General features: G+C 36.6%; 2 protein-coding genes and 1 long non-coding RNA gene across 6 annotated transcripts; 1 reads left to right on the plus strand and 2 right to left on the minus strand.

The window, feature by feature from the left end:
- Positions 1-2,290: 2,290 nt before the first annotated feature.
- On the minus strand, positions 2,291-13,192 carry LOC108162201 (insulin receptor substrate 1). 2 transcript variants are annotated; one of them, XM_033393857.1, is made up of 9 exons: positions 13,104-13,192; positions 9,676-10,060; positions 8,961-9,141; positions 8,081-8,212; positions 7,064-7,251; positions 5,846-6,098; positions 5,179-5,264; positions 4,929-5,115; positions 2,291-3,819 (listed from the first exon to the last, which is right to left on the minus strand). In XM_033393857.1, the coding sequence occupies exons 2-9, from the start codon at positions 10,040-10,042 to the stop codon at positions 2,391-2,393; spliced, it is 2,823 nt and encodes a 940-aa protein (XP_033249748.1). In that variant the 5' UTR covers positions 10,043-10,060; positions 13,104-13,192; the 3' UTR covers positions 2,291-2,390. The 2 variants fall into 2 exon arrangements, with proteins under 2 accessions (XP_033249748.1, XP_017152301.2); XM_017296812.2 differs by lacking the exon at positions 13,104-13,192 and adding an exon at positions 12,960-13,066.
- Positions 13,193-13,306: 114 nt separating this feature from the next.
- On the plus strand, positions 13,307-16,330 carry LOC117189009. Of its 3 annotated transcripts, none has more exons than XR_004473065.1 (3): positions 13,307-13,809; positions 13,962-14,017; positions 15,856-16,330. It is a non-coding gene; the product is annotated as an uncharacterized LOC117189009 (long non-coding RNA). The 3 variants fall into 3 exon arrangements; XR_004473067.1 differs by lacking the exon at positions 15,856-16,330 and having other exon boundaries at positions 13,307-13,552; positions 13,611-13,809; positions 13,962-14,014; XR_004473066.1 differs by lacking the exons at positions 13,307-13,809; positions 13,962-14,017 and adding an exon at positions 15,659-15,804.
- Positions 14,069-19,012, minus strand: LOC108161251 (putative serine/threonine-protein kinase STE20-like). Its single transcript, XM_033393859.1, has 4 exons — positions 18,670-19,012; positions 15,245-15,661; positions 14,826-15,062; positions 14,069-14,260 (listed from the first exon to the last, which is right to left on the minus strand). The coding sequence occupies exons 1-4, from the start codon at positions 18,974-18,976 to the stop codon at positions 14,196-14,198; spliced, it is 1,026 nt and encodes a 341-aa protein (XP_033249750.1). The 5' UTR covers positions 18,977-19,012; the 3' UTR covers positions 14,069-14,195.
- Positions 19,013-19,596: the final 584 nt, after the last annotated feature.

Below are 19,596 nucleotides of genomic sequence, written 5' to 3' on the forward strand. Positions count from 1 at the left end.
TGATATTCTTGGTCCTTGAAAAGGACTTCATAAAATCAGGGACATTTTTCCGATCACAGGAAGCCGTCGCACGTCCCGATCGGCCCACAAATAACGGAGAAAACAAAACTTGTTTGTAATTTGTTATTTTTGAAAAAGTAGTTCACGAAATCCGCAATAGGGGCGCCACCGTACAAAAAAAAAGAACTCGCGTCAAATGGCCAAAAACTGGATGGGACACCAGGCAAACAGAAATCAGCAGCAAGCAACTGTAGAGTGCAAAAAAATGGTGCATACTTTTGGGGGACCAACACAATCAGCGACCTTCTGCTGATTTCTGTTGGCCTGGTGTCCCATCCAGTTTTTGGCCATTTGACGCGAGTTCTTTTTTTTTGTACGGTGGCGCCCCTATTGCGGATTTCGTGAACTACTTTTTCAAAAATAACAAATTACAAACAAGTTTTGTTTTCTCCGTTATTTGTGGGCCGATCGGGACGTGCGACGGCTTCCTGTGATCGGAAAAATGTCCCTGATTTTATGAAGTCCTTTTCAAGGACCAAGGATATCAAGGATTAAAAATATTTAATTTACTCCGTTATTTGTGAGGCGATCAGGTCATGTCATGCGATCAGAGAAATACAATGATTTGATGGAGTCCTTGTTAAGGATCAAGGATTTTCCCCCAGTCTAAGCAAATTTAACCCTAAAAATACATATTGGCACAATCCACATGAGCCAGCCCACCAATTAATAAGATTTGTGAAAAGTTTTTATTTCTAAACGTTTTATTCGTAAGGACTACAAGATAGCTTTAAGCTTTCTGCAGGTGTCACAGGATGTTTGATGGAAGGCTTAACCCCTGTCGTTATTGCACAGCAGCAGCCACCACAGAAGCCTCCACAGCACATGGGACAGCACGATCCACACGGGCCACAGATTTTTGATCCGTAATAGTTCTGAAAAATATGAAAAAGATTGCTTTAATTTGATTAATTTTATAAGAAGAGATAGAGTACTTACCTGAAACCAAACAGAAGCTCGAAACTAAACGAAAATTCGTTCTGTGCTAATTGGATTGGCCCGAGTCGCCCAAGAACATACGCTCTCGTGGGAATCCCTTGTCAAGAAAAACCCTGGCGATGCCTTGCTACCGATGCCTAATCACAGAATCCTTCTGGACCCACAGGGGGATATGACTACGGTTGGGCAAAACATTCAGCATCTGAAAGGCATAATGCAACAGAAAAGTAAGATTTCAAAGAGTCACTGGTAAAGAGAAATTAAAACTTTAAAAAAGAATTGCAGAAGCAGAACGTAGCTCTAACTAAACAGAAGTTCAAGGTAAAAGAAATTGGTATACAAATAGAAACAAAATTGGAAGAATTTAATTAGTCTTGATCCTAATATTTCTAGAAACTTAACTGCTCAACTTAACTAGAAGGCAGGAATTTTCATAAATTTTTTCGTTTTCCAGCCCTAATATTTTTCGTGTAATCTAAAATTTCAATTTTACATCAACCTGTTTGAAGGTGGCGACCCCTAGGAGAAAATTAGTGAGATGTGAGCTTAAATGTATAGGAAAAAGACGCCATAAACGCCATTTGTGGTGTAGTAGTTTAATTTTCTTTTGTGCAGAGTGCGCTGGTAGTCATACCCCAAATAAATTACCGAATTAGGATTAAAACACATCTGGCTTACACAAAAAAAAAAAATGTGTAATGCAACAAATAGTTCATATCTGTTATTTGGCAGAAGCTATTACAGTTTGAGCTGTCATAAAACAAGTGTCATAATTCAATTAAAATTTGAATCACCATCCTCTAACTCCGTTGTACAAACCGCATAGCAAACTGAAGGAAATAGTCCCTTTTGACAATCACATGGCTCTTTAGACAGTTACTTTAATTTAAACGGACCATCTACGGTCAAGATTTCACACTTAGTTTTAGTTCTGTGGAACTGTCCAATATTCAATCTCAATATGAGTACGCCAGATCGCTTGAATTGAGAAAAATAAGAGGTAAGAAAAAGAGGTAAACTGCCGAACAGTTTCTGGGTAATATTTAAAATGTTTGTTTTTGATACTGTCATCCTTTTAATGTTATTAGTTGTAATAAATAAGTAAAATATTACACGTAAATTCTTGATAAGTCGCGGTCCATCGAGGGTATTTTTTTTTTGTCTTAAACAAGGGAGACTGTTTCAGGGGCCTTGCCCCTAGCACACCCCTAAAGGAAATTTGGCTTTTGCACTCTTTCATAGCGATCAAGTAGAGATCAAAGTCCCCGAAGTATTTTTTACACTGTAAATACAATTTATTTTTTAGTATCTATAATTTGAAGCTTTTCCAATAATATGTACAATAAATTTACAATGTTAAAAAATCAAATACACATAGTCAACAATTTACTTTAAATATTATAGAAGTTCGATGAGGAGGAAGATGAGTCGGATTGATCAAAATCTATTTTTGCATATGCATTCCCTGCTTCTAAAGACAATGCAACAGGCGGCGATTCACATGAGCCTCTTTTTAAAAATGCTCCAGTGCTTTTCCCGCTAAAATGGGGAAGATCAAGACTTGCGTAGTAGAGTTCAGGCTGGGATATGCGTGAAGGATGACCTGATGGGAAATTTACATTTTTGCATGGAAGAATTCTGGATATTGTACTGGCCTCTGTTCTTTTTAAACCAGTTATTTTGAGCTGTAAATTGCATTTCGTGCTTGAGCTGGGATCTTTGTCGGCTATCAGAATAGAATTTTCTGTTAGTCTATGCTCCGAATCGTCTTTAGGAATGGCTTTTTGATTGTTCTTTAATGAGATAAGTGAGCTATCACTTTTTATTTGAACAATTTTATAGCCAACATCGTTTTGTGTAGCGAAATTACTGATTTTTCCTGTAACTTGGGTATAATCTTCATTGCTTATTGAATGTACTAACTTATTTTCATCAAAGACTGGGGAGCTTAGGTCTCTTGTCCCGTCGTCTAGTTTTGTTTTCTTGTTGCTTTCAATTTCTTGACTCACGTGGGTTCGTTGTCTTATTAATCCAGGATTCTCATTACTTTCGGGTGAGGGCAATTCCATAGTTTTTTGACATCCTAAATCCATTTCATTTGAACTAGAGTTCTGCAATTCTTCGACAATTACGGATGGTTCTTCTTTTTTCCTCATATCATTTGAGTCCTGTATATGTGTTTCCGAAAAGTCTTTTAGCTTCAGCTTTTCCATTTTATTTGGAAGGAAAGACACATTTGACTCACAGAACGCTTTACCAACAGGTTTCATTTCCAAATATCCACCATCTGAAGTGCGTGCATTATTAATTTGATGCCTCCCAAAAAAGTTTTGATCGGTAGTAACATTTAAATCCGATCGAAAGGTAGGGTTTCTAGTGTTTTTTGAAAGTACATTTTCGATATGTTTGGGAATGTCAATGTTTTTAATGTGCTGTGGTTTTTCCCATTTCGCTGTTTGTGAAAAATCAATTTCCATCAAATCACTCATACGATCAGTGTTTATTGGATGTTTAAGGCTTAATAGAGGAGCACTTGTTGATTTTTTTTCTCGGATTGTACTAGAACGAATGACTTCATTTGAATTAGAATCGTCTGTAAAAATGTTATTATGGCTTCCGTTCGTTCCAGATTTGTTTTTATCCTTTTCCACAAGAACAATACGTTGCAAGTCACATCGAGGTATCTTGGACTTTGACCCAACGGAATACGCTCGTACACGATGTGAGTTCTTTCCAGTTTCATTTATGTATCCAATGCGTTTTAGTTTTGAGTACTCAACTTTATTCCCTATTGAGTAAGCACGAATAGGACGATCACACCTGAAACAAAATTTGAGATACAAATTACAAAAAGTCTAAAATTTAGTTAAAATAGCTAAAAATAGCAGCTGGTCTGAGCAAACGATCCATTGCGACGCACAATAACGCACAGCACTACTCGGTTCAAAATGGAGCTGTTCTTGCGGTAGCTCTCTCGCTTTCGTACATCGGTCCTTATATTATAGACATACATGTCTCTCCAACTTTTACTATCGTTTTCGACCGCTAAACTCCACATAATAGATCACAATAAACTGTACATATGATATTAAACTGAAATAACTGAACTTATTAATTACATATTTCGCAACAGCTGGTAAAAAGGTTACTAGCTTAATATTCTTCTTTTTATACAGATCTTCGTGAAAACAAACAAAAATATAGCCATTACAAAATCAAAGGTACACATGCCGCCCGATGGTATTTTTACGAGTACGTGTCTCACTAAAAAATAATTAACGTGCGGGAGAGAGAGAAGTGCTCCGGTTGCCTTTTAGTATATTCTGGACATGAAAACATCCTCAACTTCTAAGATAGGACTGGAAGATAGAGAGAGGGAGACCGACGAAGAGCTCCGAAAACCAGACATTACCTAAAACCAGGTTTCTTCATTTTGGCTATAATAGTGAACAGATCGAAAAATATTTTGAGAATCTAGCAGATCACATCATTTTTAATGATTCTGTTTCAGCAGTTTTCTGGTATCTTCAATATTGTGTTTTAAAGGTCTTTTTGAGACTTAAGTGGACGGAAGGAGAGTTCTTGATTGAAATACGCTTCAGTTGCTCCATCCCGTCTAGTCTCTGATAAAAAATGCCTTTAACATATATACATGTATATTTCTATGAATTGATTATACCCCTGTACTCTTTGTGCACCGGTTATAAGTACGTCTTTTTAAAATAAATAAGAAGAAACAATGGTGTGACGCTAAGAAAGAATGCGAAGCAGCTGTGGAGAGATACATGGGAAGACACGCCTTCCCAACCAATCCCGTGCAATCATGAATATCTATAATTAAATGGGGGCAAAATTTAATTGTTCTGGTGCCCTTCAAGGGTATGATTATGTGTATAGAACACGTTATTTAAACGAGAATATATACTTACTGACTATCCGAATCTCCATCCAGATCTTTAACAAGTTTTTCGGATATATGCTCAGGAAAGTTAAAATGTAAATTTTCAGCGCCTGCACTTTTCAACAACATATGATTAGACTCCACCATTTCAATAACATGAACAGTATCACTTATGGGCTTAATAGGAGTCATCGGAATATAGTTGTCAACTCTCTCTAAAATCGTAAAACATAAAATTAGTCGATTATTATGAAATGTACTTTTTTATATTTAATTACCATTTTTTACAGTGGTTGAACTTAGCTCAGCACTTGCAAAATCGTCAATATTTTCTTCCGGAATAGCTCCTTTGGAAGACCTAGTGCTGGAAAAAATGAATGTAAATCAAAGCTTTAAAAGATGTGTACAATTTTTACTGATTTTTATATACCCTGTACTGGCCGTCAGCCATCGGGTGTTAAAGGAGGAACAACGGATGACAGGTTGTCTCGACATAGCTGTAAACTTGGACTGGTGTACAGACGTTTCGGGCAAGGGCCCGTGATACAGAGTGATAGCGAAAGAACCGTCATCCACCGTAATTGGGCACACACCGGTGGAAGTGCGACTATGCTCTCAACGTGAGGACGGCTGGAAACAGGTCCTGGCAGGGTCAAGCCTCTGCCATGGATGCTGGCTAATGGTAGTCAAACGGAGAGAAGAAAACTCTCAATGAAATTACCCCAATCCAAAGGGAGGCCGAGGGGGTGCTCGGACGCTAATATGCGAGCTAGTTTAAATCAGGCTGCACGCGGAAAGTGGACTATGCCTCGATTGACTAGCCTCTTCCCGCCCGCCCGTGGGACCAAGCGTGCCAAACAATTAAAACAATGAAAATTCCTCTTAAGAGCTCAGTGCTCCTCATAGACTCACTTACTGCCGGTCACTTACTGCCGATTCACTTACTTTCGTCGATAAGGCGTAAAACTTCCGTTATCATCGGATTCGTCGACACTAATTGATGATTCTTCAGATTCCGAGCATCGTAAAGGTGTGTTAAACGGTGGACTATTATTAGGCTTGTTAGTTGGGTGTGGACGGTTCCCAGAAATCGTGTTAGATCGGAACCCGTGATTTGATCCAAGGTTTATTTGATTGCTGCAGTCGCTTATAGTTCGATTTCTTGTTGGCAAACTATCACACCTTTCTCTTCCATAAGCTGCAAAAAACAATTATACAATTTAGTCAAAAATTTGTATATACTTGCATAGGTATTTATAAAACTGGTTTAGATTAACAATCAAAATCTAAAAAAGTTTTACGAAAAACGAAATTATCTGTTTGATTGTATCTTTATTTTTATATGCAATAAACAGAGCGTCTACTGCAATACTGCAAAGCTTAGATACCTTTAAAACCAAGGGACTAGTCTACATATAGACGGATACACATAGCTAGTGTAGGACACATGAACATGTAGATGAACATCAGAACCGCTAGAGCAGATCGAGGGAGCATGCAACATTGCAACATGGATAAATCGGCGGCATGGGAAACTTATGTTCGCATTGACGCAGATTCTCAGCGGACATGGGCCCCGACGAGGACGGCTATGCGCCAGCTTTGGAATAGCGGAGAACGCCGAGCACGATCACATGCGTCAGCCCGCGGACGAGCAGAGAGCATCGTAGGTGTGCCCCTCACAGAGGTTTGGTACCACGCATGCTGGAAAGCCAAGCAAATTGGACGGCGATACGCAGCCTTGCGACGCAGATCTGGTCTATGTATATATTCAAAATTCTTCCATTCTACATTTGAACTTCCATAGGTCGAACCAATATTATCTGATGAGTAGGATATACAGAGTAGGATGTAATATGCTCCCTAAACGCTGTTGCCACCCATTTTAGTTCGACATATAGAAAATTCAAGTTATAGACGTTCGAGTTATAGAATTTCAACTTTATGTTGATCTACCTAACTTTTCTGAGAAGTCTTATCTTCTGTGATTTCTTATCTGACAATAAGTTTAATCATATTGGAAGACGATAAGTTTAATTTTAGCAAGAGTGCGAGTTCTGGCAGCTATAGCAAGTTCCCCTTTAGCAATCTATAAATAAGGCCGCAAATCTTTCGAAAAATAATGTAAGTAATTTAAAATGTATGACCGTATTTTGTACTTACTGTTATTATGTAAGAAACTACTATTTCGCAATTCGACAGCGCTTTGACGAGTTTGAATAACGTTCATTGGTTTGGAGGATTCGTTTGCCGATGATGAACGTTTTCTCATTGGTTCATGACTAATTTCAGGTCTTCCTTGATACACATTTAAAAAGTTCATGTTAGTCTCAGTTTTGGCTGACATAGCGCTAGAAATATACAGATAAAATAGCCAAGGAAACTTAGTTAATATCAGGAAATACAAAGAAAACCGCAACTAAAATTAAATTTATAAATACAGTTGTTGAGCTACTGCACTTTTTTAGCAGCGTGTGTTTGCGATCTATTTATTAAAAGTCGACGATTGTTCGTTCTTTCGCTTTCACTATCGCTCTCTCAATCTATCTCGCTTTGGTTAAGCTTTGCTTGCATTGGGTCGCGGACAATTCAGTGCGCCTTCCCCTGGATAGTCTGGACCTTGCACTTGAGTATTGTACATCATCTTAAGATAGTTATTTAATTCAACACCGTCTTGGATCGACATCCGACTTGAAACGAGCTCACTCAAACCTAACTCGAACCTTTTTTTTTATCTCTTCGTTGCTGTATTAACTACAAAATATCTACCGTCAATATTTCGTACCTATGGCAGTTATATAACAATTTTCACCAAAAGATGCAATCTCAAAAAAGAGAACTTTTGTCGACACTATACCAAAAACACTTGCCATTAGTCGTGAATAAGTCGTCAACTGACATCGTCTTCGTGAATATAGCTTTGAACATATGTACATACATACATAAATGTCATTATATTATCGAAGCTTTCTCTGTCCTTTGGCCGTTATTCACAGCATAATGCTAAGAAATAAACCGTACATACATTAAACTAAAACAACTCGCTTTAATAGCTTACAAAATCCACAACAGCGAGTAAAAAGCTTATTAGCTTAACACCTTTCGTATCGCAATAATAAAAACTTAAAGATGCATGCTATATTTTAGCATTATACATATGAATACCAATTTGATAATTACCTCAATATTATATTATGCATATTTGTAGCTACAGCAGCATTATCCGTTTCCATCCATAATTCCCCACAGCCTAAAACACTCTGACGGCCAAGTTCCATGTAGAAAATGCATTGAGGAGATGCATGGCCGCACCTAGAAAAAAATATACATGTTTTGTGTAGTCAGTGAGTCTATGATTTATGTAACTTATACAATATATTTTAAACGCTTTTTGCTAAAGGAACGAATTAATTATTTTTTTTGCTTAAGGGGTTTGAGGTGTGAAGGGAGATCTCTCCGCCAGCTCTCTTAATTTTGCTCGCACTTGTCATTAGAGATATAAAAACATTGAGAAAAAGACCGCTAGTTATGTTCTAATGTCAATTCTTGCACTGAGTTGATACTCTTTCCATCTAATGACTGTCTTTCATTCCGCTACATCTGTCTTTCTCTACTCACACAAGCCCTTATCTCATTCTCCTCCGCCAGGGGACGCACGCTGCACGAGGAAGTGTTAGAAAAACTAAACTCAAGTTTTTAGCTCAAGACGGTTTTGTACGCCGACAAAGAAGTCATCTGAACAGAGCAGACTAGAGGGAATGACTAAGCGCGTGGAAGGCGTTGCGTAGCCAGTGCCAATTGATTCGTTCATTCTGGCTGTAATATAAGTCAGAGGTAATCCAGATTCCGTAGATATGGTCATTCTCTACGACACCAGAATCATTTTTGTTGTTTTAATTGTTTGGGTTGGGGTAATTTATGGGTTTGGACGCCGCCTGAATCTTTTGCTCGGATGCAAACTTTTTTCGCTACGGCGCTGGATGTGGGAATGCTATAAGATACTAAATAAAGTTCGGCGGGCCGAAAATACAAATTTTTTGATTAAAATAAAAGTATTTACCGACGTATTGTTGTCAAAAGAATCTCAATACTAGAGACTCGCTCATCACCATTTGCTGTTTTTTCCGGACCTATGCATACGAGTGTTAGGGATTTTGAGGTTAGGCAGCAGTGATAGGTTCCAGTAATTCCAACTTTTTCAGACATTCCTTTTTTTTGTATACAAACTTGCCACACATGTTCTGTAAAAATAAAATATCTCTATTAAAGTTTCTGTCTTATCAAGCAAAGTAAAGAAAATGTAGCGTGGTATAAAAGAATATATAAACACGTCGTGACTGTCCAAACCTATTAATGGATATACATACTTATGTACAACTAACTGATCAGCTAGCTAGCTTAAAACGGGTCTACGATAACGAATGTCTGATCTTCATAGTCTTCACAAAATGACACAACTATCAGCATCGTCTCTAAGGAACATAATCGTAACCGCGTCATCTATATCTGGTTCATTTCTGTCTATAGGCGACGATAAAAAGATTTCAAATGCGATGCTTACTCATTTCGTCTTGAATAGAGTCGATTCAGTGACCACTTTGGACTGATTGCGAAAAATGTTGTACAATTCACGGTGCTATGAGAAATTACGAGATACGTTCTTGCTACATTCACTATTAACTATTAACGATTGAAGTTGATTGAATTAGGCTACAGTAAGTCAACAGTCAAAAAATATATATAACTAAAAATAAAATTATTTGAATTTAACATACCATATGTTGATTGCATTAGACCATTTATATTTGCCTGATGCCGTTGTAAGAATAATAATTTTTCTAACCATTTGCGTAAATCATTTTCAGTTTCGAGCACAATTCCAAATCCACCTTCTCTTGAGGATAATACAATAACAAACCTGTGTTTTGTATCAAAACGAGGATTTATATTAAAGCAGCTACTTAAATAAATAACTCTTTTTGGTTCTGCTCTTTGCATAAATTTTTTTTCTGTATCGTAATATTCTAAACGTGCGGCTGCATTGTTCGTTTTTTCATACAGAACAAAAAATTTCTTTTTCATTGTTTTCAGTTTTTTTTGGTAGCCGCTTAGCACTAATCCATCATCCGATGTTGAAGCCATTTTTTCAATATTTATAACCTGAAAGGTACAAAGTTAGAAATAAGTACATTAGTAGGACAAATTTTCGTTTTATCTTTACTTTTGGAAACTTCGGTTTCCGAGTTTTCACTTTTATTTTAATTACACATTATTAGCCACATTCTTCCCAAACCCATTCGATGTAATACCATTCGAAATTATTTTCATGTACTAAGTATGTACTATATTTATATGCATACATGTATACACATGCTCAAACATTAAGCAAAGTTAAGTATTTAAAAGTTCGTATTCAACAAAAAATTGTTTAATTGTTAAAATATTCATACTGGAACAAAATCTACGTGTTATCCATGCCATATGGAATGACCGTGTGCAAAAAATGAATTGAAGACAATAGTACAATAGTATGAAACACTAGACATCAATATGGTATATCGGAAGTAGAAATTACCACAAAATCAGTTTAAAAGACGGTTTAAGCTATAAAGCAGCTGGTATGGTAGCAGAATTTATGTCCAATTGAAAACTTTTGAATATCCCAATTTTTGTATTCCTATCTTTTAACAATATTGCAATTATCAAATTAATACGACTTCTAATTTGGTTTAAGACATATTTTTACAGCTGTATGCTTTCAAAGTTGACGCTCCTATTAGCACCTGCACCAAATTACAGTGCAACTGCTGCGAGGCGTGTTTTGTTATCGCAAGAAACTTTAAATACGTCAAACAAAAGTGAGCCTTTTTTTAAAATAAAACGTCAATTATATTTCGTTTGGTACAGTTTATTGGTTCATGTGTTATGCGGTAACGATAGCAAATTGTTTGGGTAATAAGATTTGTATCTACATATGTAGAGGGCGATAGTTCACCCCGATTAAGGTGTTTAAAGACTTTGACAAGGGCACTTAAACAGGTCATAATATCAGCCGAATTGAATTTAAGATGATTCCTAATAAGAACCAGTTTTTATAAGACGTATCTAATGCAGAGATCAATATTTCAATTAACAATCTATCATCGACTTTAGATTACGATCCAAGTGTGGAATGTTATCATCCCTTGAATTTCCTTCTCTAAATAAATACGATCGAAGTCTGTATTTATATTCTTGCCGATCTGGAGGATCATGCTAGCCACCTTTCGACCTTAAAATCTGGATGGCACAGCTGTTGACATCAGATCTCACGACGTAGAAAAAAGGAGATCCCAAGCGGTACCACAACGGGCCAAAACCGGTCTAGCTGCGACTGGCTCCTAGCGAGCCTGCAAGCCGCCTCTACCTACCTACAAAACAAAAGCGAAACACTATTTTCAGCTCTAGCCGCCTACAAATACGCTGGAACAGAAACAAAACAAATCAGTTCAAGCGCTGAAAATTAAAAAATGCATTCAATCACAAATTAAATTTTGTGTATTGCACACCTACTGAAGTGCGCTGCTGAGCTGGCTGGCATCATAAGATGACGCGGCACGAGCCAAGCGCCAGAACCGAAGACCCGGGGTCCGGTCCGAACGCCAGAGCCGAAGAGCTGGGTTCCAAACCTGAACCAAAGACACTCTTAAGAGCTTAGTTATTTTTTAAGGAAATATGAAAGGATTTATGGGAAAATGTACACCAAAAGAGCGACCCGTTCGTGACCGCAGAATCGTACAGAAGGCCCATATCTAGCAGGTTCCCGAATCTGGATCAAAGCAAATCATTATGATAGCAAGAAGAAACAAATTTAATTGAAATGACTACTAAGCGTATCCCCGTGCTTACTCATTCGCTCTCTTCATCGTGCAGTCTGCGCCCTCTGGCGGAGGGTGTTCGTACTGACCGAGTATCGAGTACAAATGTAGAGCCGAGGCCCTAGCTGCGACTCAAAACGTTACCGCTCGTTTTCCTATTTCTTTATTTTTTTTCTTTATAGTTTTTGAGCACATTGGTACTGACGAACCTAGTGTCCGATTATGCGTTGAAACCACTGTACATCGCCACTGATAAAATCAAGTACAAAACTTGAATAGTGAAAGTCCCTCGCTGCAGGACGAATCTGGTGAGGGTGGGGGAAACTATTGTTGTTGGCTCGAAAAATTGCATGCTGGGATTTAATAGCTATTTTGACATCACCTTGCACATTGCGAAGAAATGGTGATCAAATATAGTGATAACCTACTCAAGCCACGATAACTCGAACTTCCAATACGAATTGCAATTTACTTGTGCTCACACCTCGCCCCAAAACAATAAGTCAATGGCTCATCTGCCTTGCATACATACCCCCACACCTAATCACATCCTATTTGTTCCCAGCTACAACGAATTGAGTGGTATACGGTTCTTGACGTCGCTTTTGTTTTAGAGATACTACTGAGTTCCAAAAATGCTGTGAATTTATATTTCTGGAGAATAGTTTTTAAAACTATAAAGCCAGTTTCACGTATGCATATGTTGTTTTCCTTTTACTATAAGGCTAAGAACCTACCCGCTTTTATTTAGATACATATGTTGTGTGTACATAGTTAATTGTCCCCAATAACTAACAAAATAATCAAAAACGTTTGCTAATGATACATATATAGAGTTATTAGAAATTATTCGTAGGGTTAACAAGGAAATTTTAACACTTTGGAAATGAGTGTGTAGAATGTGTAAGCATTCTTGAATAAATAATGCGCATATTAGAAAGCAGATGCTCAGAATTTAACAACAGCATGTGATTGTGGGCGCAACTGTATCCTGCATTATGGTAACAAATCGTAACAAAAAACCCTAAACAGTATCAGTATTTAATGGTTGTGTATATATATACATACATATGTGCACAGGTATAAAAAATTCCCGATGTTTTTTTTTAATGAAAAACTTTATGTACGTAACTAGAACATTGATATACTATTACAATATAGTACATAAATGTATAAAGAAATAAGCATAATACATAACTTACGAAGTTGCACATTAATGTATTTTGGTTTCACAGGCACACATATACATACATTAATCACAAAAATGTAAGAATAGTATAGCATGAAAATATCTACATATGTAGGTTTTCTAAATCATTTCATTTAATGATGTAAATTATATTTACTTTTTTTATAATTCATTACAGATCTGTATATTTATTGACCAACAAACCCAAGTTTTTATTTTCAACCAGATTTTTAGTAGTGGTGACACAAGAAACAAATCAAAGATTCATGTCGTTGGAAAATACATCGAAATATTCTTAGTGTGACCATTTGTTGTGCCTTTGCACACTGAGCACATCCTAAGGGAACGGAGAGAATTTTGTACAAATATGAAACACATTAACACAGGCACCATGCCGTAACCGGCTATTAGTGTATGTATAGTGTATGTCTCTCTCTCTGTTAAAGGATTGCCCGAACATAAAACAATTTATGCGTCTAAAATGATAAACCTTTTAAAAATACTAAGGATTCATTCGAAAATAAATAAATAACACCGGATATGCAACATGCTGTAGATGGAAGTACTTAAAGCGAAAATTCTCCAATGGGATAGGATCATCGAACGGTTTCTTTTCTTTGTTTATTGGATATCATAAATAAATAATCCACGACAGTCGTTTCAGGTGCCGATACAGAACATCACTACCTGCAGAGCAGCGAAAACCACGTGCAAAGAGCGCAGTGGGAGATTCAGCCGCCACTTACTGTACCTACCACGAAATGATTGAACACTGTTAGTGGGAATACTTACAGGTTTGGTTGCGCCGCACGCAGTTAACAGCAGCAGTTGCAGAAAATACATCTCCAACTCTCACCGGCAAGGTAAAGAAAGTTTTTACAATTTTAACGTTTAGTCAATCATAATTTTTAACTCTTATCGCTCGGGCTATCTTTCAATCTTACGACATTTTTGCAAAATAAAACGTTTTCGAACTTAAACTGTCTCTTCAAATTCGTCAATTATTCTACAACAGGGCCACCAATTTTGTGGATGCGTCGGACTATAACCAGCCTGCGATTGTATGTTTACGTGAGTAAAACTTTTGTTTCCGCATTACAATCTAGTTATCTTAAAATCCCATTGGTCTTTAACGCAACAGATGACGCATGACGTTTTATTTATTATTAACAAGAAAAACTAGCATTACGAATTGTAGTTTAGTAACCATTCAACCATTTGCATATTTATAATATTGGTTTTAAATCAATTAAAAACTCCATTTTACATCTTCCGAATGATTCAAATTGGCATCAGCTGCAAGCACTGGTTCGTCTGGAAAAATCAAGATTCAAACAAATTTTAATTGAATTTTAAAGAATAACTTCAAAGAAAGTAGGAACTGTGTAGTAAAATATTAAATATAAATGCCATTATGGTCTTAGGCTATAACTTTTCAAGCTAAGGCAGTAAGACTAGAGCTTCGCAGTCGTCGCAGAAGCAACAGAGAAAGAATAAGAAGCTGCATTTCGAACAATAATGAGGAATATGGGAACTCCGTAAGAGAGAGAAACGCACTGAGCAACCAGATGCTTAGCGGAAGACGATCAACTAAAGATGTTGTGAATTTGGCAACGGTGTAATGGAATGTAATGGGAAGCGATCAGCTGAAGATGGAGGGCATTCATCAACGGCGGGAACGGGAGACGCCGGGAGAAAGGACGATGGCGGGAATTCAGCAACGGCGGGAACGGAAGACGATCAACTGAATATGGGAATGCGAGACGATCAACCAAAGGTGGCGGGCAATCGGAACGGTGGGAATGGGAGATGATCAACTGAAGATAGCGGATTTTTTGGCTTAAACTGTTAAACTATCTCCAACAGCTCTCGTACTTACCTGTAATATAACTACATCTTTGAAATTCGACGCTCAACACTTTGACTTGATCTGAGATAGAGGAATTCCGACACTGCTTAAAAAACGAATGTGTCATCAATTTCTGTGCACTCCAGCGACACGTTGGATTTTTATTTAGGCAAATTTCAATGTACTGGTGAAAGTCATCTGAAAATGTTCGTTGGTTGTTCATTGCACTATGGACTGGATCTCGAGAAAAATTAACTGAAGTTGATCCTGGAATATAAAAATATTATTGATTACAGTATTACACTATAGTGCACACGGTCTTACGTAGGCAAGAGAATATATAAAATAAATTTACAAAACATAATTTATATAAAATATGCTAGGTCAAAGAATAACAAAAATATATAATTTTCAAGTAAAAGTATACGTAAATTTTTCAAAATCATTACCTTGACTGGATCTATCTGATAATGAAGGCAGATTTCCACGAATTTTTTCTGTGCACATTAAAGTTAGCTCCGAATCCATAAATGGTTGAAAGCCATTTGCCATTTCAAAAGAAGTTATTCCAATAGAATATAGGTCACTCTTTTCTGTGTATCCATATAAATTTTGATATAATATCTCTGGAGCTGACCAGTTCAAATTTTCTTTTCTTCCCGCCGTTGATCCATGTAAAACTTTAGCTCTTTTACCTTCGTTAATAAAAGACCGCGAATCCCGAAAATTTGATAAAACGGCTCTCTTGTGATCTAATAGTATATTTTTAGCTCTTAAGGATCCATGAACGAAGTGGTGAGAGTGAATATACATCAGAGCACACATTATATCTCTAAATATCAGTGCTATTAAAATTTCTGGAAATCCTGCAATAAAATTTAATAAAAATGGTTGAGAATAATTAGTATTTTACTTAATTTTTCATCAAGTACTATAAAATGTTTCATGTACTCGTAAATGTTTGCACTATGCAATAACCAAAGAAACTCTAGCAACGTTTTTTAATAAAGTAGGTTTGAATATGCTAACCATACAAAAATATATTTTGATATTTTTACAGGTAAGGATTTTTTTTATCCACATATGTAACTTGCGTGTTTTACACTATTGTAAAATTGCAATAGCTACGAAACAACATCCACGTGCACTCAATCCCTCAACCTCTTCCTTCTGCTGGAGGGAAGCGGGAAAGCAACACACATATTGATATACACACATACAGAGTATCGGCTATAAATGTAGAGACGTTCCCCTAACCGGCACTCACAACGTACCCGATTTTTGTGACTATATTAGAGAATACTGCAATTAGTAAGGATAAGTAAAGTTCTTCTCAACGCCCTATAATTTTTTTTTGTATCCAACTGTGTTGTTTTTGATTGATAAAATTAAAATCATCAAAAACAAAATCAAAATCATTGCTTTGTGGTTTTATTTTTGATTTTCAGAGCCATTTCGATTGGACAAGTGGTAGTTTGTAACGATTTAAGAAATATGCCCTCAAATAAAATCTGATTCTGGATATGCCCCAATAATTTTCGTATTAGCACCTTGCAAAAGTGAAGAGGCCAGATCCATGGAACACAAATTAAATAAAAAGCATTGTGCAGCTTGAAACATTGTGGAACGAACTATTAGAGTTCTTAAAACTAGGTTTGGATATTGTCATGCAGCATTATTAATGTTTGCTACGCCTTGCACATTATTTGCCGCAGACTTAAATCGCCAATCGCAAATGATTTAGTTTGTGCCGAACCTCAAACATGATTGGAGATAGCATAGCTCGTACTCCTTATCAATATACACAAACAAACCGGAAAAATATAGAAAAATACCTTTTTTATTTCTTTGGTGACTAAGTCTATTTTTGGTTTATTTATCATCAGCTAAGTCGTACTAATTTTCAAAATAATTAATTGAATTTAAATGAATTCTGTTTTGGATCTGCTTCAGCATACTCGATTGGATCCATCCATAACAAAGCAGGGTCGTACACATCGGAGACAATTTCAATACTTCGAGAATTTCTGCGTCTTGCTTTGGTGTTGTCCTAAGACCTCTCCTCCTCGATTGGTTGTATAGCCACTTGGGAGTATGCTTCGCCTTTTGTACTCTTTACCTCCTGCTTGTTTCGGGCCAGCTTCTTGCGTTTTACAACTTTCTAGTCCGCCCATATCTATAAAAATAAGACAATTTAAAAAAAATCAACGATTACAACTTGGAATACTTGCCTTCTTCGACCCGGATGGATCCTTAGTTGGGGTCCTGATGCTCCATTGATGCCCGGTCTCCTCCAACAAAGCCCTTGGCTATATCCGGCTTGTCTCTCATGAACGCTACCAGTATCTCATCTTGACTAGTTGTCTTATGCTTGCCCCTACAAATAATTACCACAATAACAGTTTGGTAATACTAATTTTTTGTGAATTTCTTACATTTATATTTAATTTTTATCAGATACTTACTTACTGATTCAATAGCGTTTAGTGAACAGCTGACAGGACTGCAGGACTATTTTATTTTCTTAGCAACAATCGGCTATTAAACTTTTAAGTTATACGAAAACAAAATTTCCAATTGAATAAATATAAACTTATAACATTAGCAAAAATGATTATATTTTTTTCCCGCTCATAAAAATTTGTATTTATGTTCTATGTAATTCCGTTTTTGAAATCGCTAGCTTAGTGTCAAAAGATTTTAAATCGTAAGAATCTTACGATTTGCGAAAACCGGAGCACGCACTTTTGTGATTTGGCAGTCAATTCGCAACTTTTTGCAATAATGCTGTCTCTAAAAACTCTAGGCAACCAAACCGAGATTTTCTTATACATTTGGGGCTTTAAATTTTATTTTTTCCAAAATTTTGATTTTTGAAAACTCGGGAAAAGTAAGTCTCGCACAGGCGAATGGTTCATAACGGAATGGGAATACCTAATATTACAATAACAAATTGTAGGTCTTGGGCAGGACGAGTCATATTTTCTCCGAGACTGGGATTGGAGCTTGTTACTTCTTACAAATTCTAAAAAAATATTTTCGGGGTCACGTCTCTTGTCAAAAGGCGAGACAGTACAAATTTTGAATGACTCTGTACTTCGACATCTCACAATGCAACAATACCAGCAGTCCGACTTATCATAAAAACTGCTTCCAAATCCTAAGGTTCTATAGACAAATCGGAAAGAAAGCAAATGTTGGCAAATGTTAAGCGCCTCTTTCGGAGAGCCAAGCATTTGATTGTGGCACGAATTTTTTACTTGAGCTCGTCAATGGCGTGAAGCATGCTGCTTTCAAAAGAACCCCACAAAAGCAAGTCAGGAGAGGTCAATTCTGGAGATCTGGAGTAAATATAGCTTTTGTTATACTAACCGCCGGAATTGATTTGGGAGCCGATGACTCTTTACAAAGAGGACGAATTGATTTAAGTTAATGTGGAGAGTGGGGGATTTTGGTAGGACAGCCTACTCAGACCGCGAACTCTCTCAATGTTTCTCACACTTATCATGCAAAATAGGAACCACGACCGCTAGTTATGTATGTTCTAATATTAATTCTTACGCTCCGTTTACCTTTTTTCACCTGATGATGTATTTGATTCAAATTTTAGAATATGTTGTTTCCATATTGCCGCTACTTTTACACACAAAATTTGGTTTCTCTAGTTCTTATACTATGGACTCGGACTAAGTTGACTCTGCTACTGATGATGATCACGAATATTTGCAAATATTTTGTGGTATCGGATCCGGTGAGTTACAAACTTCTACCCAATTAAAAAACATACCAATAGCATATTCGATTTTATATAAATAAAATAATCCTTATCATGGTTAGGAAATAAACTTTGATATACAGAATATAATTAATTTACCAGAAGTGAAGACATTTTCAAGTATTGTTTGACAGTTCCCAAAACACATAAATGGAAACACCATGTACACATAACTTTTATAAACAAAGCAGTGAAGAATGCTATGTATATTTGTATGTTTAAATTGTCGAAATTTTAAAACATCTTCACATATCATTGCCAGCTTATCCGCTTGTTGCTCCACTGATATTTTCTTAATTACTATACATTTATTCGTATTAAGATAATTGGCTTTGTATACTGTTCCAAATTTTCCAGCTTTAATTGTAGAGTTTAATTTATAGTCGGATATACTGTTGCTAAACATGTTTATAATTTCGACTGTGACAAAGTAGTGATGAAAAACTGACGAGCTGCTATCGATACTATCAAATGTTGTTAATATGCTCTGCCCACTGAGTACATCCCAGGGGGAACGGCGGGATTTTTTCACTGATGTGAAACACCGATTTACACTAGCACCATACACCATTCGTCAAAAACAAGCTTGTGATTATAAAATAATAAGGTCTTGGTCTGAATTGTTGAATTTCAACTAGTTTAAATAAATAAAATAAAATAATACATACATGAACAAGTAAACTTTACTCTTTGGACACCTAAAATAGTATTTTTCGCTTGGTTTCCTGGTGTTACACCTGCAATTTTTGCTGCTCCTTTTGGACTTTAAGCTGTTCTCGAGCAGTCTGCAAAAGACTGTCCAGCTAAATCCGCAGTGCCTTGGTTGCAGATAAAATAATGGAGTTGCAGCTGGATCTGTTCTGGTCGACATTAACGAAATTATTTTAGAACCCCCGTAAATTCGAAGTAGTACGCCGCATGCCAAATGCTTATATAGGATGTTTAAAAGCCAAAATACAAACCTGTCGAGTTTCGCTGCCCGTATATCCCAATTAATGCTTAATCATAGCCAAATGTGCATCACAA

Source organism: Drosophila miranda, chromosome 4 (assembly GCF_003369915.1).
Source record: "Drosophila miranda strain MSH22 chromosome 4, D.miranda_PacBio2.1, whole genome shotgun sequence".
Lineage (NCBI taxonomy): Eukaryota > Metazoa > Arthropoda > Insecta > Diptera > Drosophilidae > Drosophila > Drosophila miranda.